The 27,278-nt window shown below is 46.4% G+C and overlaps 1 protein-coding gene across 2 annotated transcripts in view; it reads left to right on the top strand.

The window, feature by feature from the left end:
* The window catches only part of PIBF1 (progesterone immunomodulatory binding factor 1), a 127,494-nt gene extending 101,308 nt beyond the window's left edge, over nt 1–26,186 (top strand). For both annotated transcript variants that reach the window (XM_077343996.1, XM_077343995.1), the window contains exons 16-18: nt 2,872–2,956; nt 22,415–22,588; nt 25,966–26,186. In XM_077343996.1, the coding sequence (XP_077200111.1) occupies nt 2,872–2,956; nt 22,415–22,588; nt 25,966–26,031 (325 nt within the window). In that variant the 3' untranslated portion in view covers nt 26,032–26,186. The remainder of the gene's footprint in view (nt 1–2,871; nt 2,957–22,414; nt 22,589–25,965) is intronic.
* Nucleotides 26,187–27,278: the final 1,092 nt, after the last annotated feature.

The following is a 27,278-nucleotide window of genomic DNA, read 5'->3' as shown; positions in this document are numbered from 1 at the left end:
ATTACCTCTGTTTGATCTTGATTCAGCCTCAGAGCGTTCTGCCTTTGCCACCAGACCTCAGCCTCAGAGCACCAGTTCGGAACCAGTCTGGAGGATTGGCTAATGAATCACGGAGCCCGATGTCACCTGCGTATTGATGAAGCCCAACCGCAAAGCTCCAGACAATCGCATTCCTCTCCAGACAGTATTGAGACATTAGCCGTTAAAGAACAAGCAGCAGAGAGAAGCAGACAATTAAAAAACTGAAAAGATAAAACTTTTGATTAAAAGCATGTCTTTAAAAGATGTATTTTAGCCTGGGGCCTAAAAGAAAGTAAAGTTGGCCCTGGGTGAGCCTCAAGGGGCATTTCAAAGAGAGGAGAAAAGAGCTGGGCAGGTTGTACCTTTTTACTACCTGAAGTAGTCTCAAAGAGGCTTACAATTGCCTACTCTTCCTCTCTCAACAACAGACACACTGTGAGGTGACTGGGGTTGAGAGAGCTCTGAGAGAACTGTGACTGCCCCAAGGTCACCCAATAAGCCTCGTGTTTCAAAGACACTTCCCTTCCCCTCCCTACAACAGAAACTCTGTGAAGTAGGTGAGACAGAGAGAACTTTGACCCACTCAAGGTCACCCAGTTGGCTTCATGTGAAAGAGGAATCAGACCCTGTTCTCCAGATTAGAGGCTGCTGCTTTTAACCAAGCTGGCTCTCAAAGGCAAGATGTCACCACAGAAAATGCCCTGTCTCATGTTGCCCCCTCCCTCACCTCTGAAAAGCAATGCCTGAGAGTCTGGAAAGCACAAGAGGAGATGGTCCTTGGCCCTAAGGCATTTAAAGCCTTAAAGATCACAACTAGCACTTGCAATTGTGCCCAGTAACTCCCGAGCAGCCAGTGCAGATCTTCAGAAAAGGGGTGGTCCTGTCACTCTAACCATCCCTTGATCAGTAGCCTGACCGCCACACTTTAGGCCAATTGAACTTTCCAAGCTGTATACAAGGGCAGTCCCACGCAAAGCTCATTGCAGTAGTCTAACTTGGATATGATCAGAATATGGATCGCTGTGGCCAGATAGTGCTTTACAAGAGAGGACCATAGTGGGCGAACCAGCTGGCACAAATAGAAGGCACTTCGTGCCATGGGGTGATCTGAGCCTCCAACCGTAGACCAGGATCCACTAGCAATACAGATCTTTGCAATGTTTCATTAAATAACCATTGAATAGCAGCCATCAGTGCAGACATCTACAAACGGGGTCCTCGTCTGCTGTTCTCTGTACCTTTGTGGAAGCCCAGGGGAGTGAACTCCTCTTGTTCCCTTCTTGAAACACCAGCAGCCCAAAAAACAATTTGAACCCCTTATTCTCAGGCCCAGTTTCTTCTACTTTCTCTCGCACTGCATAAATAAGATGTGGAGCTTGCTGCTGCAGGAAGCCTCCTTAGCCAGCACCATGAGTGGCCTTAAAAAAAGAAGAAGAGTTGTTTTTTTATGGCCTGCTTTTCACTACCCGAAGGAGTCTCAAAGTGGCTTACAGTCGCCTTCCCTTTCTCACCCCGCAACAGACAGCCATCTGTGAGGGAGGTGGGGCTAAGAGAGCTCTGACAGGACTGCTTTGTGAGAACAGCTACTAACAGGGCTGTGACTGCATGTGAAGGAGGAGTGGGAACCCAAACCCAGCTCTCCAGATTCAAGGCTGCCACTCTTAACCACAACACCACGCTGGCTCTTGGATATGTTCAAGGAAGGTGGGACCATCAGTGGCTCTTTGGTCCTTTGGTTTTTGCACACGTCTCGAATGGCAAGTTAAAAGCTTGTTTTCCAGCGGACGGTTCCAGAGAAACGCTTTTTGCAGTGCCAGCCCCCTGTTCCTAACTTGTCACGTTCAGTACCCCCTGGGCCCTGAAAGCTGGCCATCTTTCCCACACAACTCCAGTCCAGCAATCTGCCTGGTGTAAACACCAGCCCGGGGAGACCTCAGACATCAGCCATCCCTTTGTTTCCACTCAGTGACATCAGCGGAAATTTGAACAAAACCACTTTGAGGAGGCTTATCACAACAACACATTTACGGAACCCTTCTCTTCAGTTGCGGCTTCCCCAAAACAGTGCCTGCCCCTTCCTCGGGAGGCGGTGGGTTCTCCATCTTTGGAAATTTTTAAACAGAGGCTGGATAGCCATCTGACGGAGAGGCTGATTCTTTGAAGGCTCAAGGGGGTGGCAGGTTACAGTAGATGAGCGACAGGGTTGTGAGTGTCCTGCATAGTGTAGGGGGTTGGACTAGATGACCCAGGAGGTCCCATCCAACTCTATGATTCTATGATTTCCCCCCCACACACTTAAATGCAGGCTGCTTCCCGCAGTTCCCCACATCTCCTGCAAACTCCGTCATCTGTGCCTGGATGCTTTCCAGTTGTCCAGCGGCCTTCTTGAAAGGTGACAGCCAGCACTGAACACGGCGCCTCGGACCACGCCGTAAATCGAGGCGCTATTTAATTTAATGTGTTTTTCTATTTTTAAAGAGGTAATTTTAAAGGAAATTAAACTCGACTGTCTCGGCGCTCTGGTTTGATGGATAGGACAAGTCCGTTTAACGTCGAGGAAGGATTCATCCCATTGAAGTCACGGGGACCTATAGGAGGTTTAAATAGTAGCTTAAGCGGTCTATAGATCACAGTCTAAGAAAAGCCTCCACAATCCTTCCCTCCCCTCCCCTCCCCCCCAGCAACATTTTCACTAGGAAAGGGCCTCTGTGCTGTTGCTTCAGCATATGTTCATGGTTGCCAGCCGTTTGCTTCAAAAAATGCATGTTGTAACCAGAATACAAGATTAGGAGAGATAATCCCTCGCTATTACTTTATTTCCTAATACTATCCTTTTTCCCCCCCTGCCAGCCTTTTAAATAAAGAAAAGACAGCGTTGCTGCGTGTCAAGAATCAAATGGCAGCAGATTTAGAAAGACTTCTAAATCACCGTGAGGTAATCTTCTTGTTTTGAACACAGCCGTTACCATGTACTTTGGCTTTCCCCCCTCGCAGCCATATAAGTCATGGGGAAGTCTCTTTCTCCCCTCTCTGTGAGGCATAGGAATGTATTGTAAATAAGCCCCCAGCACAAGTGCTGGCAGGGAGAAAGAGAGTTCCCACTCCTGGCCCTGCCTGCCACGTAAGCCTGGCTCTCTCTTCCTCCTCCTCCCTCCATTCACCTCATACTCCTGAGATTTAGCTGAGCAGGCGGTGGCTTCTGTGTGACATTAGTTCACCTCAGCAACCTCCTCCCGGGTGGGTCTGTGAGCACCCCCAGCATCCCAAGAGGTCTGTCCATGTGGCAAGCCCTTGGCAGAAGGCATCTCATTCTCCTCAGCACTGCAGAGGAGAGGAAAAGTCCCCCACCCTCCTACTCCTAAAAGGAAGAAAGGGGAAGTGAGACAAGTATGGTAGCCCTGGAAACTTTCCCCATCTCACACGGGAAGAGAAGACCTCCCCTAGGGAGCATGGGGGAGGAACAGGGGCCATGTTCTATAGAAACATTTGGGGGGGGGGGTGCACATACACACAAATACACACAAAGTGCCACTAAGTCACAACTGACTTCTGGCAAGCCCGACAAGGGGAGTAGTAAAGGGGTACACATATTGTAATGAGCATAACCACGCCCAGCACCTTGCATACTAACTAACCTATTTGCATAACCACACCCGCTGAGGTCACTGGAAGTGGTGTCATCGTGCCCCCATCCCGTGCCCCATGTCCCGGAAGTGCCACCATGCCACCATGCCCCTTGACGTCACCGGAAGTGCCGTCATCATGCCCCACCCCATTCGCCCCTGACCCAGATGTGCCGCCATTACACCGCACACACCCCTGATGACACCGGAAATCATGCCCTCTGGCCCCAGGGCCCCCTGCCCCGGAAGTGCTGCCATTATGCCACATATACCCCCTCCCTGGAAGTGATGGTGTCACGCCCCCACCTTCTGCTTCCTTTGCCCCCGGAAACAATTTCCACAGACCATGCTCCCACCAGAAACGCAGCCATCTTTTTACACCCCTCTGGACAGCGTTGGAAGTGTTGTGCAGCATAGACCAACCCTCCCTACTGCGTCACAACCAATGGGAATGACCAGGTACGGCTATTTGTTCCCTCTAGCAACACGCCCTGTCACCTCTGACCAATAGCAAAGAGGCTTGGACAGCCCCCCAAAGAAGCCACTTGTGCTAGCAGACACTCACCACGGCTCTTGCTGAAAACATGGACACTCCTAGCAGGCCCCTAATACTTGCTACCCCACCATCGTGCTGAGACCTAATGCTGCCATGAGGTGCCTGGTATTTAACCTCCCTACAGCTACTACAGGTAGCTTTGATGGGGATGTTCCCATTCATTTTATTTACTGGCCCCTCAGTGAGGAGGCCGAGATGGCCGAATGCCTTACTACTGCAGAGGTAAATGGCCTTGCAAACATAGAAAGTACAATGCTACCATCTTGGGGAACCCATCCTGTTGCAGGCCATCTTGCACATGAGGTGGACTTGGGGATGCCCAATCCTCTGTGTTGCATGTACCGGAATCCTATTGAGGAATCTGAAGATGAGGAAACTCTCAAAAAGACACAGAAAATGACGAGGCTTTTAATGAATCCATGGAAATGGAAGACAAAGCATTCAATGCCCAGGTAAACAGGTTTAAAAAAAGTGTTTTTGTTGGTGGGTGTATAATGAAGCCAGGGAGTCCATTGAGGAGTTCCATTATACTTGCCAGTTGTTTCTTATTATTCTGTTTGGACAGCTTAATGAGTGCTTTATCCAGGCTTTTGGCAATCTGCACATCGCTAACCCTGTTAATGTGAACCTCTCTTGACATCATTTAACAGGTCTCATAGCATAGCAACCACTATGGTGACAATGGAAACCCTGGGTCACAACCAAGGATTATTGGGTTTAAGATAGGGAAGGCTGCTGGCTCTCAGTTCGGGTACATTTTTTAAAAATGTATTATCAATGTAATACAAATAACATTATTAGTGCAGCCATCATACAACATACTGTCTTGGGCAAGCCGTTTACCACTCTAGGGTTGTCTGTAACAACTGCAAATGAAGTTGTTTTTAAAGAACTTTTTAATTATTTGCCATACACATAAAGAAAAAGAAAGAAAGCCAAAGAAGAAAAAGAAAAGGAGGGGGGAGAGAATGAAATAAAAAATGGATTAAGTAAGAAAGGGGAGATAAAAATCCAAAATAAAAAATAGAAGAAAAAAAGGGGAAACAAGAATTATTTCTTATTAGCATTATATCTATCCTCAAGTGAATGAAATCAATCTTGATGATCTTATTCCATAAATTCTTTGGTTCACAATGATGACTGTTTAAATAGAGTGTATTGTCACAATCCTGACCACTGAGGAAGACCCAGTAGGGTCAAAACGCATTTGGTCTTATGTGTTGTTAGTTCTGTATAGTTTTTATGTAGTTTTTATTCTGTTTTTAATTGTGCACTATAACAAATAATTAACATTTTTACATTATTTTATTGTACAGCTCAACTTTTGAGTTCCTATCTGTTAAGGTTGGGTTGTGTTCCTTTTTTGGTTTTGGTTTTACAACTATTACCACAACTATAGTAATGTTTCACTTTTGTTAATATTAAATGTTATTAAAAACACACCTCTGAAATATAAAAATCTAACAGAATAGACAGTTTGCTTTGAACATCTACAATCATGCTTCTGTCTGTAGAAAGAATAGTCATCATAGAGATGTAGAAAGAACAGGCATTTGGCCAGGCCAGGGGCCATAGGGCATGATGACGCCGCTTCCGGTGTCGTCAGGGGTGTGTGTGGCGTAATGGCAGCACATCCGGGTCAGGGGGTGCATGGGGTGGGGCATGATGACCGCACTTCCGGTGACATCAAGGGGTGTGGTGTCATGGTGGCACTTCCAGGGCTTGGGGTACGGGGTGGGGGCATGATGACACCACTTCCGGTCACGTCAGGGAGTGTGGTTATGCAAATAGGCTAATTAGTATGCAGTGTAGTGGGCGTGGTTATGCTCATTATAATATGTGTACCCCTTTACTACTAAGGGACTTCCAAGGCAAATGAGAAGTAGAGGTAGTTTGCCATAGGCTTTTTCTACAGTCTTCCTCGGTGGTCCTCCATCCAAGTGTCAGTCCTGCTTCCAAGATCTGAGGAGATCAGGCTATACCATGCCCCCTTCTCTCTTTCAGAAACATGACTCCCCTTCCTTGAAATGGATTCTGTGTCTTGATCATGGCTCAGGCGAGGCAGAATGCAAAGAGCTAGCTTTTTTTAGCTGGATCCATTCCCGTTTGGTGCCATTCTGGTTTTATTCCCCCACAATTCTTTCCCACTTTGCCAACAACTGCGCCTCCCCCTTAAATTCTCACACTGCCCTCCATTCCATTTTGCAGATGCGTTCTTAGTTTAACCAGTCGGCAGAGTGCTCCCAGCTCCTAAAATGAAAAGGGCTGTTAAATTGCAAAGTATTCTGCTTTGTCAAGTACCTTTCATGTGTGAAAGTTTCATAAATGCCACCATCTGTCTCCTAACACTTTTATGAAATGCCATTGTCTTAGATGTGTAACTTCCCTTCACCATGAATTGTTAAGCTGTGACATATCGCCTATTAAAAAAAGTGTGCTCGTATGTACAGTAGGTGTATTATACTTTTTTATTGTAACCTTAATTCATGGTGTCATACAGTGTTAACACAGGACTAATTCTTTCTGCTGCCTGTGAAAGAATAATTTCTCAGGGAGGAACTTTTATAGGCATGCAAAAGACAAAGGTGACCAACTCTCCCATTAATTAAATGATACAGGCTGTTGAAGTAAGGTTTCTTGAACGTTTTTCCTCCCAGGTGAGTGCTTGTCGGATTGCGAAGAAATTCCGCCATGGTTTTCCAAATTTGCCTTGCAAAATGTTAGCTCTTTAAGTAATGCTCCTTTTAGTTGGTGACTTTTCTGAACCTCCCCCCCCCCAAAAAAAAATTGTGCATAAAAAACTTTCCTGCACCTGTCTCTACATGTCTTTTGCAGGAAATGGATGCCTTTTTGTGTCAGGAAATGAGTCACGTCTTGGGAAGTAGTAGATTTATTGGATCTCAGGAGTTGTAGATAAGAGAACAGTATTATAAGCATCTTTTCTCAGTGTTTTAAAGGGAGCCAGCTTGTTGTCGTAGTTAAGAGCGGCAGCTTCTAATGTGGAGAGCCGGGTTTGAGTCTCCATTCCTCCCCATGCAGCCAGCTTGGCCAGTCACAGTTCTCTTAGAGCTGTCTTCGCAGAGCAGTTTTCTCATAGCTCTCTCAGCTTCACCTGCCTCACAGGGCGTCTGTTGTGGGGAATGGAAGGAAACGTGATTGTAAGCCTCTTTGAGACTCCCTCAGGTAGTGAAAAATGGGGTATAAAAACCAATTCTTCTACATTATCCTTTCTGATTTCTGGGCATTGAACACTTCTGGATGATCTGGTATCCTTTCCAGGTAGATTTAAAGTTACCTGGATTTCATTCTTGCCCCCAAGAATTTGGGTCACTTAGCCCCCAAAGGGAGCAAGGGAGTGGCGGGCTATAAATCTAATAATAATAATAATAATAATAATAATAATAATAATAATAATAATAATAATAATAATAATAATAAGAGCCTCTTGTGGCGCAGAGTGGTAAGGCAGCCGTCTGAAAGCTCTGCCCATGAGGCTGGGAGTTCAATCCCAGCAGCCGGCTCAAGGTTGACTCAGCCTTCCATCCTTCCGAGGTCGGTAAAATGAGTACCCAGCTTGCTGGGGGGTAAACGGTCATGACTGGGGAAGGCACTGGCAAACCACCCCGTATTGAGTCTGCCATGAAAACGCTGGAGGGCATCACTCCAAGGGTCAAACACGACCCGGTGCTTGCACAGGGGATACCTTTACCTTTTTAATAATAATAATAATAATAATAATAATAATAAAACATGTAAAAGCTTCCTCTATCCCGCATCAGTTCTAAATTTCCTCCTTTGGTGTTAGGGACTGCTTGATCTGTGGTGTTGCAGCCCCCTTCCCTGCTTTCTTTTTGTCAGTGTCTTTATTTATTTAATTATTTATTTTATTTTATTTATTATATTTATATACCGCCCTCCCCGGAGGCTCAGCGCGGTTTGTGAGTGCCATCCACCGAAAGGATGCTGGCTCTTTCTGTTGCTTCAAGTACAGCTGCAGCTCTCTTGGCCAGAGGCAGAACTGCTCGTTGGGTATTCCTTATAAACCCCCGAGAATGTTACGATCCTCAGATCAGGATCTGCTCCAAGTCCCCTGCATGAGAGGCGTGAATCTGGCCCGACCAGGGCCAGCATCTTTGCAGTCCTGGCCCAGCCTGGTGGAACAGGCTCCCAAGGGAGATCAGGGCCCTGCAGGACCTCAGTCATTTCCACAGGGTTTGCAAGACGGAGCTGTTCATCCGGGCTTATAGTCGAGGCCCACAATAACACCCACCGAAAAGCTGGCCTGACCGCTAGGAGGAGAAGGAGCAGCTCCCTTCCACACAACACCCCTGTCTGGGTATTTTAAAGGGGCTGATTGTGTAGGTCGATTGTTTTAAAATTTTTAATTCATTTTACTGATGTTACCCACCCTGAGCATTTGGATAGATACAAATCATTGTACTATTTCTGTTATTGTTGTTGTTATCATTATTCAGCCGACCATTAAAGGTCACAAGTGCAGTGAGCTACAGGGCTGGCAAGAGGATGCGCCTCTAACCTGAAGTCCCTGAGGCGACTGAACCACGTGCCGTTCTGAGTGCATGCACGGTCTGTTGGAATATTTGGACAATATTGCCTAAAGTGAGCAGGCGGCACTAGGCTTATAGCAGCAGCAGCAGGAGCTGAGCATGTGGCCTGTGTGCCTGCAACAAAGCAAGCTGCAAATTCTTTAGTAATATACATACATACATACATACATACATACATACATACATACATACATACATACATACATACATACATACATACATACATACATACATACATACATACATACATACATACATACATAAGACTTTATTGTTACCAGCCATAGGCCATTACAATGCGATATCATATCAATTGATATAAAAACAGTAAAAGAATTAGAACAATACATGCGGTAGTACATATAGATAATAAAAGACAATAAGAATTCAGGTTTCTAGCTCTCTGGTGGCATAAGTTTGGCTCGAATTTTCCTTGCTGCTAATGCAAATAGTGAAACATTATAACTAATTCAATATTGAGATCTCTAACATTGAGATCATTGTTAGATCTATTGTATTGGTGCCACCCTCTTCTGAATATTATTCTCTCCACCAGGCTGAACTAAGATCAGAATTGTGACCACCACCACTATATGTTACATGTAACTTTTGCTGATGTTAATTGGGGTTTTTATGGGGATTTTATTGTGTTTTAACTATTTATGTTGTAAACCGCCCTGAGACCTATTGGGAGAAGGGCGGTCTAAAAATTAAATAATAATAATTATTATTATAATTATAATTAGGGGGTTTGTATCCGATAATAAAAAGACTATTTTGTCCAAATTCGCAGGGAAGTTCTGGCCACTCAAACATATCTCAATATATTTGGTTCGTGGCTCCAAGTATAGTGGGCAATCCAAAACATAATGATAAAGGTCTTCAACAGCAGGTTCTCCACAAATACATAGCGAAGGGCAAAAGGTACACCAGAAAAACAGCCTGAGAGTAGGGCTGATGGCATAACTTGAAAGCGTAAATGAGCAAACGCCATTCAAAGTTTTTGTACAGAAATGATTACTAAATAGTCTGATTTGAGATGGACTGTTTTGAATAGTTTAAACAAAGGAGAGAAGTTAGATTTTATTATTTTTTGTCTATCCAGTATGGCTTCAGTATTCTTTAGTAATATATTAAGGAGCTGTCCTACTAGGAAGCCAGCTTGGTATAGTAGTTAGGAGTGTGGACTTCTAATCTGGCAAGCTGGGTTCGATTCTGCACTCCCCCACATGCAGCCAGCTGGGTGACCTTGGGCTCGCCACAGCACTGATAAAACTGTTCTGACCAAGCAGTGATATCAAGGCCCTCTCAGCCTCACCTCCCTCACAGGGTGTCTGTTGTGGGGAGAGGAAAGGGAAGGCGACTGTCAGCCGCTTTGAGCCTCCTTCAAGTAGAGAAAAGCAGCATATAAGAACCAATTCTTCTTCTAGATAGTGCAGGATAGAGGTAGAGACCTAATGTGGTCTATGTAGGATGGATGGCAGTGCAGTAATCCACGCCTGCCTCCATGGTGCCAAAGATGGAGAACTCCAAGGAGGACTGGCTGTGTGTGTAAGAGAGAGGGTTGTAAAAGGAACAGAAAGGGAGGAAGGTGCCTGAGAGTAGTCTACACATCAAAGGGAACAGCCATAAACGCAGAAGCAGGGGGGGGTGCAAGGGCACTAGCCTATCTGTCCCCAAATCGCTCTCATAGCCCCCTCTGAAGGCTAAGAGAAACCACAAGGTCCTTCTCTTCCAACATGATCCTGCTAGGGAGAAAGATGCTCACTTACTTCTGCAATGCAGCTTTTAGCTGATGTCTCCAGGAAACGAAAGGGAAATCGGTGTGAGAGAGCCAGGGGTCAACTGTATGAACTAAGGGTGGCTAAAGATCCCAAGTACCATATTTGTTTAGGGGAATGCCTATGCCTCAAGCAGTCACCCAGAATGTAGTGGCCTATTCCTACATTAAATGGGAGCTGTTGTCAATAATTATTTTAAAAGAAACTTTGTTTGGGTCAATGTTACCCCAGTATCAGATTAGTAGTGGATATGTGTGTGTGTGGGGAAGGCACTGGCAAACCACCCCGTACTGAGTCTGCCATGAAAACGCTAGAGGGCGTCACCCCAAGGGTCAGACATGACTCGGTCCTTGCACAGGGGATACCTTTACCTTTATGTGTGTGTGATTGATTGATCGATTGATTAATTACTTAGATTTTTAGGCCGTCCCTCTCCAAGAATGGCCTCAGGGGGACTTACATCAAAGTGTAAAGCATATCAAATACAAATCCAGTCAAACCAACTTCAAGCTAAGACAATACTGTAATTCTTACTATAGTCACTCCATCCCAAAAAACTGCCTAAAGGACCAAGTCATTTCCAACTTACAGCAATCTTATGAATGAATGACCTTCAGAGTGCCCTCTGGTTAACTGCCTTGCTCATGTCTTGCAAACTGACATGTTTCAATCCGTCTCCTGTTGGGTCTTCCTCCTTTCCTGCCGCCTCCGTCTTTTCTAACGTCCTTGTCCCTTCCAGCGGCTCTTGTCTTCTTAGAATGTGACCTTCAGCTAAGCCCTTTGAGCTTCAAGGGAGAGTTCAGGCTTGATCTAATCAAGAACCTACTTCCTTGTCTGTTTGGGAAGTCCGTGCCATTGGTACAATTCTCCTCCAGCACCCCGTTCAGAGGCCACTACCTAAGGAAGTCCCAAAACGGTTTACAAGCACCTTTCCCTTCTTCTCCCCACCACAGACACCCTGTGAGGTAGGTGGGGCCAAGAGCGCTTGGCGAGAACTATGACTGGCTCTCGGCCACCCAGCTGGCTGTATGGGGATGACTGGGGAATCAAATCCAGTTCTCCAGATTAGAGGCCGCCACTCTTAACTATTACACCAAGCTGGCTGTGGGCAAGCCACAGGGGAACCTGCCTTATCAGAGTCCGGGCGGTTCCTGTTTCCCAGAAGAAGTCCAAACCAAGAAAATCAGAAGGTAGCCAGAGAGATCTGCCTTGTCCCAGACCCTGTGAGCAGGCCGGAAGTTGTGCTGCAGAACCGGAGGTCTCAATCAGCAGAGGCTCCCCTTCCAAGCCAGTTCTTCAAGCCCTTTTGGTGTAGAGCCCGTTTGGTGTTGTGGTTATGATTGCGGACTTCTAATCTGGCCTGCCGGGTTCAATTCTGCGCTCCCCCACATGCAGCCAGCTGGGTGACCTTTGAGCCTCCTTCGGGTAGAGAAAAGCGGCATATAAGAACCAACTCTTCTTCTTCTTCAGTAATATCAGGGCTCTCTCAGTCCCACCTCCCTCACAGGGTGTCTGTTGTGGGGAGAAGAAAGGGAAGGCGAATGTAAGCCACATTGAGACTCCTTTGGGTAGAGAAACGCAGCATATAAGAACCAACTCTTCTTCTTCTTTTCCTGCATCCTCTCCTTCCTGCACGCTGAAGAGTCACAGCCGTCCAGCAGAGAAATCCATCTGCCCCGAATACACTCGGCCAGATTAATTACGTTTTAATATTGTCCTTCATCAACAATTTCAGAGCCATTTCAGTTCATGGAACCTTGCAGGCAAGAGGTCCGAGCGTGCCCCTGGACTCGCAACATTGTGGGACTTCTATCCCTCCGAGGCATGTGTGGTCTCTCATAAGTTTCCAGCCAGTCATTTCCCCTTTCTTGTTCTTAATTGAACCCTTGAAAGATTACTTTGTGTTTCACAGACGTCCCATGGAAAGCGAGATAATGCCTTTTTATTAGGACTCATTCATGTTCAGAACGCAGCATGGGACTTTTCAAGTTGCACAGAACTGCTCCCGTGGCTGATGCACTCTCTCTGTGGTCTCCTTCCAGAGGGCATTTTTAAAAAAATGAATTTTACAATGAATTAGTTCTGTCCATATCTGGTGCTCGTTGCACATCATGTCCTTGTAGAGCAGGCTCTCTCAACCAAGGTTTCATGAAGGAGGAAGTGAGAAGGGGGGGGCCGGGGGGGCACGCATGCATCTCTGCTTCCCAACCATATTCTGCACGCTTGTGCCACCTCTGAGGTTTCTCGAAGCCTGAAGATAGTGTCAGGAGTTTCTCGATGGTAAAAAAGTTAAACGCTGCTGCAGAGAGACATGGCATAGAAGAGTTGTAAATAAATTAATGCTTCACTCCCTCCTTTTTCCCTCTCCCTTTGCTGCCGTGGCTGCAGTGTGGCATGGTGCTTAAGAGCAGGGGCTTCTAATCTGGCAAGTCGGGTTTGATTCCCCACTCCTCCTCCACGTGCAGCCAGCTGGGGGACCTTGAGCTAGTGGTGGGGATGAGATCCCGTGAAGGGCTGCTGCAATTGCTCCTTGGGGTTATCACAGCCTCCCTCGATCCATACTGGAGGTAACTGTCAATTCTGAAAACTATCCATTTGGAAGAGTGTGTTTTCTGCTTTTGGGGTTTACCCAATCTGGCAAAAGCCTTCTTTGGAACCCTTTAAGACTTGCTGTACAGCCTTTCGAACTCTCAGTTTTGTTGCCTACGTCTCTTCCTTGGTGCTTGTGGCAGGCAAGCTGGACTTTGACCTGAACTGTGTTCGGTCTAATCACCTGCACACCAGTTTGGATTCTCTGCTCTGAAGCCACGGGGCAGGCGGAGCTCCTTCTGGATCAGTTTCCTTGTTGCAAGCCTGCGGTTAGCATTGCTCCGTAATGAAATTGCCCCAACTTGCAGAAAGCACAAGAGAATCAGTGAGGGAGACCTGTGGCATCTGGAGCACTGCTCTGCTAACTCTAGAGCAGGTTTGGCCAAACTGTGGCTCTCCAGATGTCCATGGATCATAATTCCCATGCTGTCAAGGACTCGTGGGAATTGTAGTCCATGAACATCAGGAGAGCCACAGTGTGGCCAGCCCTACTCTAGAGCATTGGGGGTCCTGATTTGTTTTCTGTTTAGTTAGGGAACTGTAAAGATCTTTCTAAGACAGCTATAAGAAGAGGTTGAAAATAGTCTGTTTTAACTAAATGCTTTCAGACAAGTTCCTTCCTCCCCTCCCCCCCTCATCCCTTTTCTTATTTTAAATGAGACAATTTCAGAATTAAACTCTAGAACCGTTTTCCCCCCTTGTGACATGCGGGCTATAAGCTGTTTAGATCTTGTTTAAAAAAACAAAATTGCTGCTGAACAATACTTAGTTCTTTCACACCTTCAGCCACAAGGTAATTATCATTTTTCTCCGGCTACGTTACCGTTCTTGAGATCCCGGTCCTTACTAACGTTCTGCATGGCTTTTTCCCTCCACTCGATTACAAGGACGATTCTGTATCGCCAGTAAGCCCTGGAGCTCTTCTCCAAATCTCAGAGAAGCAAGGCACAATTATGCTGTTAAGTGATTGTTAGGAGTTCCTAGTTCCTACTGAGTGATTTTATCAGCTTTTCTCATTTCGGTTACCTGCCGAGCTCTTGTATTAACCAAACAGAGATACAAAAAAGGCTACGGAATTTAAAACACAGGGAAGCGTCTAACAAGTAGGTCCATTCATGCATACCTGGGGAGTTTCGAATAGCTTAACTCTCTCTCAAGAACGGTATTTTTATTTATCGAGGCACATCAAATAAACATGCACTGGATGTCACTCAGCTCTCAGGAGACACTGTTTGCCTGTGCTACAGAAATCAGCCAGGAAGGTTGATTGTAATGTAAATGCATAGGAATGCAACGTAACCACCTGAGCGCTTCAGTGCTGGCAGGGAACTTCTCACAAAACGAAAGGGAAACTTCATTTGGTTTGTTTGGCAGGCCAGATTGAAATCTAAGCATGTTTACCGGAAACCGACCCTGGAGAGGGCCAGGTTATATTTAATTATCCGTGTGTTCAAAGGCAGGAATTTTAGCAAGAGATGGTTGGCCGGCAGATCATCCAGATATTTCAAATGGCACTTAATTACATTCGCTTTCTTCCTGCTGGCTGTGAATCTTTCGGTCGCGTTGCAGTCGCTAGCCAGGTGTGTAAACCTTTTGCTTGTCCTGCCACTTATTGTGGCTTGACACCAGGTCTAAAATATGGGCAGAAACAGCAGAAGGCAGTTTGAGGAAAGATTTCACTGGAATAAAAGCATGCAAAGGCTTTAATGCACTAGGAAGAATTCAGTTGTACATTCTTGCATTCCAAGTGAAGAAGAGGTGGTTTTTATACCCTGCTTTTCCCTACTCAAAAGATACCTGGGTATTAGGGCAAGCGTAGGAATGGGAATGCCAGAGCATATCTTGCTGGGTAGGGTATAAGGGTCTGGGGCGAGGGGCACAGAAGGAAAAGGTTGAAGTGCATGCAATAGGATACTTGGGGGGAACTGCACTTGGAAAACCATGGGAGAGGAGGAGGAATCCAGGTGTGGGGTGAGGGAAGGTGCTGTGTTGTGGGGGTGGCGTGCAAGAGCAGGGGTGTCGTTGGAGGCGAAGATAGAACGAGCCACCTTAAAAGCATAATGAGATTTTGTCGCTTCCTTTTTATTTTCTAAGCATCTGGACCTTACTTTTCCCCCATAGCTTTACAAAGCAATTTATAAGTTATCCTTCTCCCCATCCATGTTTTTGTTCTCCCAAGGATTGGGCAGGGTACGTCAGGCTGAGAGAGCCCGGAGCCACCCAGCATCTTGCATGGCAGAGTGGAACCTGGGTCTCCCTGTTGCTAGTCGCCATGCTCGAACCTCAGCACCGGGGGAGGGGGGGATGGAAGGTCAGGCCTCTAAGTGGGGCTGAAGTGTGCCCAAAGGGAGGTCAGTGGGAAGCAGACTGCCATTGGGAGGAGGGTGGACTGGTGTGGATGAATCACACAGAGGTGGGGAAGAAGGGCTGATTTAGGAGTTCTGGTCATTGACAGGTGGCTATTGAATCTTTAGAGGGTTCATGATTTTGACCGTGGGTTGAGCAAGTGTTGGCAGTGGCTGCATTTGGTGAGTTTATATTATATGTGTCCATTTTGGGGTGGACCTCTCTAAGAAGAAACCTTCTTCAAGCACAAAAATGCTTCCAGTGATGCAGAGAAAAATTGCCGATCTAGTGTAGTAGGGAAGTGTATTTTTAGGGAGCAAAGAGACCATCTGGGATTACATGTCCAAGGGAGATGGATTAACAGGAAAAGCTTCTGGGAGTTGGGAGGTGTACTCAAGCCTCATGACAAAAGGGGACATGCCCCCTGCTGCTCCCCCCCCCCCCGCCAATGAAAGGAGAACACAAATCACAGGTAGGTAGGGGAGCAGTGTGGAAAGATAAGGTTTTTGAAATTAGGGTTAGCCTATTTTACCAGTTTTGGGGTTTGAATCACCCCCAACTTAAGTCTTTTGCTTCTCAAATTCTGTCTGTTTAGGACAGCGCAGGTCTGTGAACAGCTTTTTTCTGTAGTAAGTGTCAGTAAATCAAAAGTGCATACTCAGTTTACAGGCACACACCTAAGCAGTGTATTCCAGGTTGCTGCAGCACAGAGGTTGATTCCAGATTTTGATGCAGCAATTCACAGCAAGCAGTGGCCATTACCAAAGACTTAAATAAAGGAAATGCTTTAAGAATGCTAATGTTTTAAGCATGTTTACATTTTGAGTTTAAAAAATAATACCTTTAATTGGGTATTGCCTATGTCCTTTGTTAAGTTTATATTTCCTATACCTGGCATAACATTTTGTGGCATTCATGTCCCCGCCCAAGAGGAGCATACTCCCCTGCTAAGTTATTGGCACTGGCAATCTAATCTCTCAGTTACAAATCCAGATCAAAAACTAGATGGAGAAAGGATGGATAACTGGTTTCACCCAAGAGCTTGCACAAAACAATGGAAACAAGATCCAGGGAACAGGTGTGGTTCTGCCTCAGCCACCTCTGAAGCTGTGAGAACCACGCCCTGTCTCAAGGTACCATCAGCTACTTCCAACCTCTGCTTTGGCTCACATCCCTCTGGCCGACTGCCTGAATAGGCAGGCACCCAGAGGCCTTGTAGGTCTCATGCCTCCAGGGATCTTGTCCCCATCAAGTCGAACAAACTGGAACGCGTCCGTCCATCCATTGTGGCTCGACAAGACGTCCCTAATGCCACCCAATGCCAACTTGTTATTCATGTTGGCCTTGTGAGTTAAAAAAAAAGATGGTTTTCTCTGCCTGGTAAATTAGTCACGTAGCCGTCTTCAGTGGAGACTGGGGGAGACTGAGGTTGCGTGGAAAGGTAAAAGTTTACCGCTCTTCACCAACAAAAGGCAGGCTCTCCCAAGGAACTCTTGTTTGGTGACATCAGGCACAAGTCCTCCCTCGGCGTTGGCTCAGCTATGGTTGCCGCCACTCCGTCCTCCGAAGCTCACACTAGATCTTATATTGGTTTAGTTATTATTTATCTTGGCGTTCGTCACAACAGCATTTTTGAAGTCCCTCCAGAACTTGCGCACGCAAATTGCATACATGTGGTTGGCAACTTTTAAACAAAAAAAAAGTCAATCTTGGCTGTTGCGGGGGGGGGGGGTAGGGCTTGACATCTGACCAAGTAGCCAACCCCCCCACCAGTTGTAGAAGTTGCATGCACACTGAGACCCCTGTCCCACGTTCCCATTCCATCTTCTGCATCTTCCCTCACACATCCCCGCAGAGCCCGTCCTCTTGCAAGTTGCTGAAGCCTTAATTCATTCCCGATCCCCCATGTGTTGACCAGAGCTGGGGGATCCGGGAACTGGCGGACAGCACGAGACAATTAGGAGTAGCTGAAGGGATACAAACACTTGTCACATTTGTTGCGCACATGGTCCAGTTGGATCAAAAACGAACGACGGAGTTTAAAAGTTACACGTCATGAAGAGCTCACAAAAGGAGAGTGGTCGGAGGGGGGCTGCACTTGTTTCACCTGCTCCAGTGCGGTCCCATCTCGTACAGACGATGACAAAACCCAAAGCTCATAGTTACGGTGATTTTACCCAATCCCCTCTCCCCGTCCCCCATCCTTGGCCACTGAAAGCTATTCAAGGGGTGTTGCGTCACTTCCAGTCAAAGGCTACAAACTTGTTTGTTGGAATACTCCTGGAGATTTATGCAAAAATAGATCAGAGTCTAGTGCAAGAAAGATCACAATCTTCTATCTGTTTTTTCCTTAAGAGCATTTTGCAAGTCGGTGGACAGAATCTGCACTGACTTTGCAAAAAGCTGCTGGTTTGGGTTGCTAAGATCTCCTCTCATGCAGGGCAATGCTAAGCTCAAACTGATTTTTCTCTCAAATTGGCCGGGATCTGGCGGATTTCCCAAAGATAGGATGAAATAAATATTACTTTGCCTTATCTGAAACACCTCCATGAAGAGTTTTTGACTGTGGTCACTTTGGGGAGGGCAATTATAAGAGCTCAGAAGATGCAGCAGATCTGTGCTGGTTCCCAGTAAAATAGAACCATAGAGTTGAAAGGGGTCCAGACAGGCCATCTAGTCCAATCCCCCTGCTCAGTGCAGGATCAGCCTAAAGCATCCAGGATAAGCATCTGTCCAGCCGCTGCTTGAAGACCGCCAGTGAGGGGGAGCTCCCCACCTCCTTAGGCAGCCCATTCCACAACTGAACTAGACTCATAGAATCCCAGAGTTGGAAGGGACCATACAGGCCATCTAGTCCAACCCCTGCTCAGGCTAAAGAATCCAGGATAAGGATCTGTCCAGCAACAGCTTAAAGATCACCAGAGAGGGGGAGCTCACCACTTCCTTAGGCAGTCAGTACCACTGCTGAACTATTCTGGCTGTGAAAAACTCTGATATCTAGCTAATACCTTTCTACCTATAGTTTAAAGCCATGACTCCGATCCTCTGGTGAGCCCCTTCCTGCCCTCCTCAAGTGACAGCCTCCCCAATCCTGACGCTAGGATCCACATTCTGCCTTGACATAAGCCTCGCACCACCACCCTCAGCCTGTTCATTTCGGAGGTAATTCTCCCTGTTCCAGTAGTGCTTGCTCGCAAGCCAGTCCGGACTACAACCCAGGCCCTTTAGAGCCGAAGCACGCAGCTGTAATATAATTGTCCCGAGTTATTTTCATCGAGCAATGCGGTCTATGCATTGCTTTGGCAACATCTCTGCAGAGTTTACAACTTTCAGCAGCATGTTGGTATCAGCTATGCGGGCCTTTGAAACAGCTGTTGTGCAGCTGTGCTGTTTTGACATGCCAGCAGCGCACGGGCGAGCGATGTGGACGGCTGCGCTATTAAATGACCGAGCGATAAGAAGCGTCCACCCGGGAGACGAAACGGCTTGGTGCGCTCCGAGGCCCAGCATGGCAATACAAGGAGCTCATGACTGAAATATTGGACATGGGTTTTCTAGACGTCACCGCAGCTTCAACCAAGCCCGCCTGGTATTTTTACCATTCGAACAGAAGAATTTTACATCCTGCGGTATTCTAGAGCCGCCCAGAAGCAGTCGGGTACGAGGAATGGCATGCTTTCATCCTTTAAGGCACGTTTTCGTTATTATAACCCGCACGACACATAAATTGTTATGATGGTCAAGTTGAAAAAGAGGTGGGGGAATCGGCTGGTTTTTACGTTCTTCTAAAACGGCGGAGGCCTCCCTGCTGTCTCTCTCTTGCCACTGAGCTGTGTCTCAGCGGTGTATGTTGACTCCAGGCTTCCCTGTACATCTCCAGAGCCCATTAGGGTTGTGTGCTTCGGCCGCCAAAGTGGCCCTTCCTGCTGGAAGCAGCCAGCAAACGGCCACTTCGGCGGCTGAAGTGCACAACCCTAGCCCAGATTGCTGTGAACACCTGTAGCGGTGAGAAATGGCAGACCCAAACCCCAAATGAACCTGACCCGAGCAATCTCATAGGGCATTTGCTGGCAGGGACTCATGGGAATTGTAGTCCATGGACATCTGGAGGGCCACCGTTTGCCCACCCCTGACACAGGGGTTCAGGAATCCTCGCTAAATGCTAGGAAGCCATTCATTTGCCATTCGCATCCTTCCAAGTAGAAATCTTTCTGCTTCTTTATAAGGCCCAGGCCACTGGACCCCCCTTAACCCAACTTTTCTCAGACTTTTTACTGTCGATAAACCTCTCTGACATTTTTCAGGCTTCAAGAAGAGCCATAAGAGTCACGATTGTGCAGAATATAGTTGGGAAGCATAGCTGGGTACTTGCATAGCCAGTGCCCCTCCCCTTCCTATTCCCTCTGGACCCATCATTGGCCACGGGGGGGGGGGGTCGACATGACCACATAGGGTTGTATTATCCAATAAATGTTTAACAAATTTTAAAAATATATAAAAAATTAATTCACTCACACCCATACAGGAAACCCTTCCAGGGCCATCAAGAAACGCCAGGGTTTCATGAAACCCTGGTCGAGATACCCTGCCTTAACCTGTTCCGTGGTCTCAGATAGCCCAGGCCAAGCAGGGCCAATCCTGGCTAGTATTTGGATGGGGGACCTCCAGGGATTTGGGTGGCAGTGGCAAGCCACCTGTCTTCCATGCAGTCATTCGGCTCGCTCTCTTTCTCCACCAGCTGGTTGGTAATAACGATAATCATTCTAACCTGCCTTTCCCAGAGGCTCAGGGCAGATTACACCATATATAGAAACACCGGTAAAATAACAACAGTTTAAAACATTCTGCATACAGTTGCTTCAGACCGCCTCTGATTTCCCAGCAGGGAGGTACCGATGTCAGTATGATCAGAATTTGGCTGCTGTTTTGGGCAGGGGAGCCAGAATTTTGGTGCCTGAACCATAGGCCCGGTGGAAGAGCTCCGTTTCACAGGCCCTGTGGAAGTAACCCAAGTTCCACAGTGCCCTGATCTCTACAGGGAGAGCATTTCACCAGTTCGGGGCCAGGGCTGAGAAGGCCCTGGCCCCGGTTGAGGTCAATTTGACATCCTTGGGGCCGGGGATCCTGAGCAAGTCCTGTTGGCTCCATCTTCAGCTCCTCACGTTCCTCAGATGTTTGGTCCCAGAACGCTGATGGGTACCAAAAGTTCTTGGGTCTCGTCAGATATAAGCGAAAGGGAAATTGACTTTCCTCTGTCTGATTCTGCCAAGACTTCATACTGCAACTTAATCCAGGTAACACATTCCGTCGGTGTTATACATTTCTCTGAAATAGACCTTGGCCAGCATTCAAACTCATGTGCAAGCAGAACTGCTAGTTTCCCAGAACCAGCAAGATCGGGCCAGCCTGGACCGCCCAGGTCAGGGCTTTCTAGCACTTTAGGAGCATCTTTAAGATTTTTAGCTGCTGCAGCCAATACTTTAAAAGCTAAACACCATCCTTTTAAATAACATTACTATTGCAGTAGTTGTGCAGTTACAGTGAATGTGATGGTTAAAATTAAGCAGTAATGTAGGTTCCATGGAATATTTTACCATAAGCTTTGTGTTTTGCGTAAACTGGCCAAAGAGGCAATTAAAGTTGCTTTTTATTAAAATAAAAGGTTATTTAATAGTACAAGAATGTGTGTTCCTGAATGCCCCCTCCCTTGCTTTTTCATCTTTCCATCCAGCTTTGTCTTCCTGTTTTCATTTTAAAGTGATGTTAACCTCCTGATGTATGTATGTATTGCAGCTTTTTCGTTGTGCGTGTTTTCCTGGCACTGTTATGTCATCCCCCGCTTTCCCCCTTGCTTTCTGTTTGCTGTATGTCCTTCCTCCACCAAAAAAAACCCAAAACACTTTCTGGAAAGAATGACGCTTTAAAAAAAAAGAACTACAACCCCTGCCTGAGGAGGACATGTTGTCTTACCCCAGCCATCTGAGTGTCATTTATAAGCATACAGATTGGATTAAATGATCTCTCTTTCTTTTCAAAACAAGCCTTTTTAAAAAAGAAACAAAAGCTCTAAAAGAGACAGGCGTTCCAGTGGCAAAGGAGCTTGTGGGGTGCTTCGTGGTGCCCTCCAAATCTTTTCGATTGCACCATTTCACAAATTATGATCTATTTATCTAAATCGTGTGTGTGTGTTTTCTGCTTTATTACTTCCTTTATGAAGTGATTTCTCATAAGTAATCAGAGAGAGAGGCGGAAAAACTATTTTTATTGTATATTGATGTAAACCACCAGGAGTGGCGGAAAACAAATGAAATTTATAATGATGATTAGGGTTGGGCACTTTGGCATCCGAAGCAGCTGTTCGCACCTGAAGCAGCCAGCACCATGATGCTGGCTGCTTTGGGCACAAACGGCTGCTTCAGATGCTGAAGCGCCCAACCCTGATGATGATGGTGGTGGTGGTGGTGGTAGTTATAATTGTAGTACGACTGCATATAGAGGAGCAGAATTGTCCTCTCTTGCCACGGAGGGACAGACCAGAACCATTGGAATGAAATTAATTCAAAAGAAATCCCATCTAAACATCCGGAAGAAGTTTCTGACAGTTAGAGTGGTTCCTCAGGTGAACAGGCTTCTTCAGGAGGTGGTGGGTTCTCCATTTTTTGAAATTTTTAAACAGAGGCTGGATAGCCATCTTACGGAGAAGCTGATTCTGTGAAGGCTTAAGGGGGTGGCAGGTTACAGTGGATGAGCGATAGGGTTGTGAGCGTCCTGCATAGTGCCTCAGGTGGTTGGACTAGATGACCCAGGAGGTCCCTTCCAATTCTATGATTCTATGATTCTAGTAGTCTTATCGGTGTACTTCTGTGTGGCAACAAAGACTGCGTGTTCTGCAATGGGCGCTTGAGTCTTTCGATGTGGCTTTCTTTCTAGGAACTTGCTGCGATGAAACAGATGTTGATAAATCTTCATGGGAAACCACACGGAGTCACTTTACCTCAGAAAAAGGATCAAAGCCTGCCAACAAAAGCCCAGTCCAGTTCATCAGTCAGTTTGCCTTTAGAGCGCGAGGCAGAAAATGTGTTTGTACCCAAACCAACGTTGTTTGTAAGTAAAATAAAAGTTTTGCTGTTGTTGTTTTAAGTTATGTTTAGATTGTGACCAGAATGGTGTAGCACCGCTGCCAGCTACAGGCTGGAGAATTCCTGGAGATGTTGTGGTGAAGGCAGGGGAGGGACCTCAGCCGAGTGGGAGGCCATCAAGTCCATTCTCCAGAGCTGCCATTTTCCCTACTGTAAGTGATCTCCATTGTCTGGAGGTTGGCAACCCTACGGATAGCATATCCAAATTGGAAGAGAGACCAAAGAAAAAGAGTTGGTTCTTATATGTCGCTTTTCTCCACCTGAAGGAGGTTCAAAGCGGCTTACATTCACCTTCCCTTCTGTCTCCCCACAACAGACACCCTGTGAGGTAGGTGAGGCTGAGAGAGCCCTGATATTACTGCCTGGTCAGAAAAGCTTTATCAGCATTGTAGTGAGCCCAAGGTCACCCAACTGGCTGCATGTGTCTTAAATAGCCTTCCCTACTTCTCCCCACAACAGATACCCTGTGAGGTAGGTGAAGCTGAGAGAGCTCTGAGAGAACTGAGACTAGCCCAAGATCACTGAGCTGGCTTCATGTGGAGGAGCGGGGAATCAAACCCAGTTCACCAGATTAGAAGCCTTTGCTCCTAACAACAACACACCAAGTTGGATAACAGGAAGGATTAGCAATCAATGTAAGCTGCATTTAGTCCTTATTGGGAAGACAGACAGGCTACAAATTAAAGTAAATAGACTTATAAAAAATAACCTCATGTTCACACCCCACCATGGATCACACCGGATCGGTCGATCTCTCAGCCTGCACAATCATGCCACTTCTGGGGTTTCTTGAAGCCTGAAGAATGTTTCAGGGGTTTCTCAATGGTAAAGAAGCCGAGAAAGGCTGTCCTAGTTCAAACAGACACACAGAAATAGACTGCACTATCCCAGTAAACATTACCAAGCAGTTCCATTAACAAAGCCTGTGAGTAAAATCCCCCTGCAAATAATCTTATGGCAAGCCAGAGACATCCCACTTGAACGCACAGTTGTCCTATCATTCACACCACACAGACTTGTAGTTACCTCACACCAGGGGAATTTCTTACTTCTGTGGAGAATGCTCCATAAAAACAGCTGGGTGAGGAGTCCACCTGCGTCTGCTTCCCTGGGCGAGTGGGTGGCACAAAGTGTGGAGCCTCAGCAGGTTCCCCCATAATGTTCATGGGAAGGCCAGATCCACTGGTAACTTCCATGAACAGAAGGGCACTGTGCGGTTCCATTTATGGGAAGACTCATAGGAGCTTGTCAGTGTTGCCAAAAGACCCTCTAAGCAAAATCTTCTTCAGAATTGCCTTGGGCAACGCAGGTGAGCTGCTGTCGTTCCAGAACTGTGCCGGGGAGACCGTCTGAGCCCGGTGTAGACAGCATTAGGAATTGATTATTCTAGCCTCGAAAACCTTTCTAAAGAAGACTTTGTTTAGCTGTAACTATTGGGAAGAGCCTCTTGTGGTGCAGGGTGGTAAGGCATCCAACATGCTACAAATGAAGCTCTGACCATGAGGCTGGGAGTTTGATTCCAGCAGCCGGCTCAAGGTTGGCTCAGCCTTCCATCCTTCCGAGGTCGGTAAAATGAGTACCCAGCTTGCTGGGGGGTAAACAGTAATGACTGGGGAAGGCACTGGCAAACCACCCTGTATTGAGTCTGCCATGAAAACGCTAGAGGGCGTCACCCCAAGGGTCAGACCTTTACTTTTTCCTTTTTAACTATTGGAAATAAGCCCCAAACCAGTGGCTATTCTGCTATTACAGTGGAGAACCCAGTCTTTTGCAACATGAAGTGCCAAAGGCTTTGCCTGAATAAAAACTTTGATTACATACCACAAGACTCTGACAACAGTATTTTGCTGATTGCCAGGAGGTTAGCAGCTAACACAGACCTCCTCTCTGTGTGGCCACCTAGAAGTTCTAAGCTGGGTGACCTAGGGCCAGTCAGGTCTCTCAGGGCTGTTCTTGCAGAGCAGTTCTCTTAGAACTCTCTCAGCCCCACCTATCTCACAGGGTGTCTGTAGCAGGGAGAGGAAGAGAAAGGTCTCTGTAGGCCACTTTGGGTCTCCTTCGGGTAATGAAAAGCTTCTCTTACCTTGCCTCAGTGGAGCCATGTATGCTTCCTTTCATGGCACTTATTAACACAGTAGATTGTGTCTGAGTCTAATCATTACTATTATGATACAGTCCACCATTCTGAGATAGACAGGAGGGCTGAAAGTGAACACTGCCCCTTAAGGCTGTCACTTGGCTTCTTGGATTAAACGTTTCTTCACCGGTTGTAGGATCTTCCCAAAGGGATTCCACAGTCAGCGAAAAGAACCAGGTGACCTGTCCACCGGCATTCTAACACTGCACACTCAAAGATGGTGTTTTTCAGCCTTTGCACCAAGAAACACAGAGGGGTAGCTTGGCTATCCTGGAGACCTTTGAAGAAATTGTTCGCCAGCTTAGACCCTTCCTCTGTAGTGATAAACTTTAAAATCCACAAGCCATCCTTCTGCAGGCTGTTTAGACTAGGAATGTAGAGCAGCAGTCCCCAACCCCTGGTCCAGGGACCGGGGACCAGGACCAGTCCATGGATCAGTCGGTACCAGGCCACGGCTCCTCCTCGCCCTCCTCCCCGGCTGCTGCCTCAGGGGCTGCCCTGTCACTCTGCCGCCGGCTCACCTTTGGTGCTCTCCAGCGGCCACCATGGCTGGGGCTCCACTGGGCATGGCACTGCGCAGCTGCTGTTGGCAGTGCCCCCCAGTGGGCGGCAGGAAGTCAGGGGCGCCAGCGGGAAAGCAAGCGGAGCAGGGGCTCAGGCGGTGGCAGCGATGTCCCTTGGCAAAAGACTACCCCCCCCCCCGGGCCTCAGTAAAATTGTCAGGCGTTGACCAATGATAAAAAGGTTGGGGACCACTGATGTACAGCACCCAGGAAAACACTTGTTCATGTTGTATGGGAACCACACATCGAAGCAAATGGATTGCTCCGTACTGTCCTTATATCCCTTAAGTCAGCTTACAAGAAACTCTTAAAGCGAAGGTAGCACTGCCCCGTTAATCAAAGAAATTAATTTGGTGGGTATACCACGGAGGGCCTTTTCGGTGGCAGCCCCGCAATTGTGGTGGAGTCTCTCCAGGAAGGCCCCCTCACTTCCGATCATTTGATTTAAACAATCCTAAATTGGGGTTTTTAATTTTGGCTCTGTGTATTTAATTTGTCATGTAAGCCTTCTCAAGCACTGCAAGGAAGACAGGCAGCCAGTAAACGTTTCAAATAAATAAATGCAATGAATATAAAGAAGTGGCACACCGCTGCCTCCTGCTTTATTTACCCCGAATGTATTTTTTTTTTAAATTTTTGCAGACAAATAAAGCACCACCTCCATGGATGAAGAAGGTGAAGCAGAAAAAAAACCCAGCCGTTCAGTAATCTGAAGACCTAAACGTTGCTTGTATTCATGCGCTGAACACTTTTTTTAAACTAAATACGTTAAACGACATCGATGTCTAGTTTTCTACTTTCACACCACCTCTGCAGCAACGGGGAATTAAGGACCCTTGCCGAAAAATAAAGCCGTAAATATACTGTGTTATCAGACCTGGTCCTTACACCTGGTACTCTAAAGAAAAAATCTGGCCCGTGCTGTGATTTTTCAGATTCCGAAATTAATCTGTGTGCTTAACTGGTGACATGTAAAGACCTCTGGATAGATAAAATTTTGAATCCAGTAGCACTTTGAAGACCAACAAAGCTTTATTCAAGGCATGGGCTTTTGTGTGCAGGCACACTTCCTCAGATACAATGTCCTGGGATGGAAGGAAGCAGTTCATATTTATAGGTAAACTGTGAGAGTAAATTAACATACAGTGTAAAGAAACTGGTTAACAGGTTCCAGAGATAAATAGGAAAAAAACAGGAATTTGGATTTGTTTGTATTCACTTGAGATTAAATGACATGAGAAACCTTTTGTATACAATAAATAGTTACCATTCCATGTAACTATGACTAGTATAATGCAAAATAATTTGGAATGTTTCATTCCATGTAACTATGACTAGTATAATGCAAAATAATTTGGAATGTTACATTCCATGTAAAGATTATAATGCAAAATAATTTGGAATGGTAACTATTTATTGTATACAAAAGGTTTCCTATGTCATTTAATCTCAAGTGAATACAAACAAATCCAAATTGCTGTTTTTTTCCTATTTATTGAACAATGACAACCACATGGTGAGTATAAATTCAACACGCAGTTTTCCACCATGCTGGCTCCATGCTCAGAAAGCCATTTCTTCAAAATTCTGCCCGTGAGGCCCAAGCAGTGCCCTCTTTAAGCAGGTCTACTAAAAAATCTTTCTTGAGTCTATTCAGTGGGATGTCCACTCAAGAAAGCGTTCTTTGGAGTGCACTGAAAGACTGTTGGGGTAGGGTGGGGGGACAATTAGGGAAGTAAATAGAATCAGATGGTAGACCGAACCTCAGGAGATCCACCTGCAAAGGAAGAGAAAGCAATGGTGGGTACTGGAGGGAATTTGGGCATACCCAATTGTCATAATCAGTGGAGCTGGAAGGGATCTCAAGGGTCATCTAGTGAAACCCCCTGCAGGGTACAAGAAATTCACAACTACCTACCCCACCCCCATGCCCAGAGGAAGGCAAAACATCTCCA

The sequence above is a fragment of the Paroedura picta genome, chromosome 6, assembly GCF_049243985.1.
Source record: "Paroedura picta isolate Pp20150507F chromosome 6, Ppicta_v3.0, whole genome shotgun sequence".
Lineage (NCBI taxonomy): Eukaryota > Metazoa > Chordata > Lepidosauria > Squamata > Gekkonidae > Paroedura > Paroedura picta.
The sequence above is the reverse complement of the archived record's forward strand: the minus strand, read 5'-3'. Positions and strand labels throughout refer to the sequence as shown.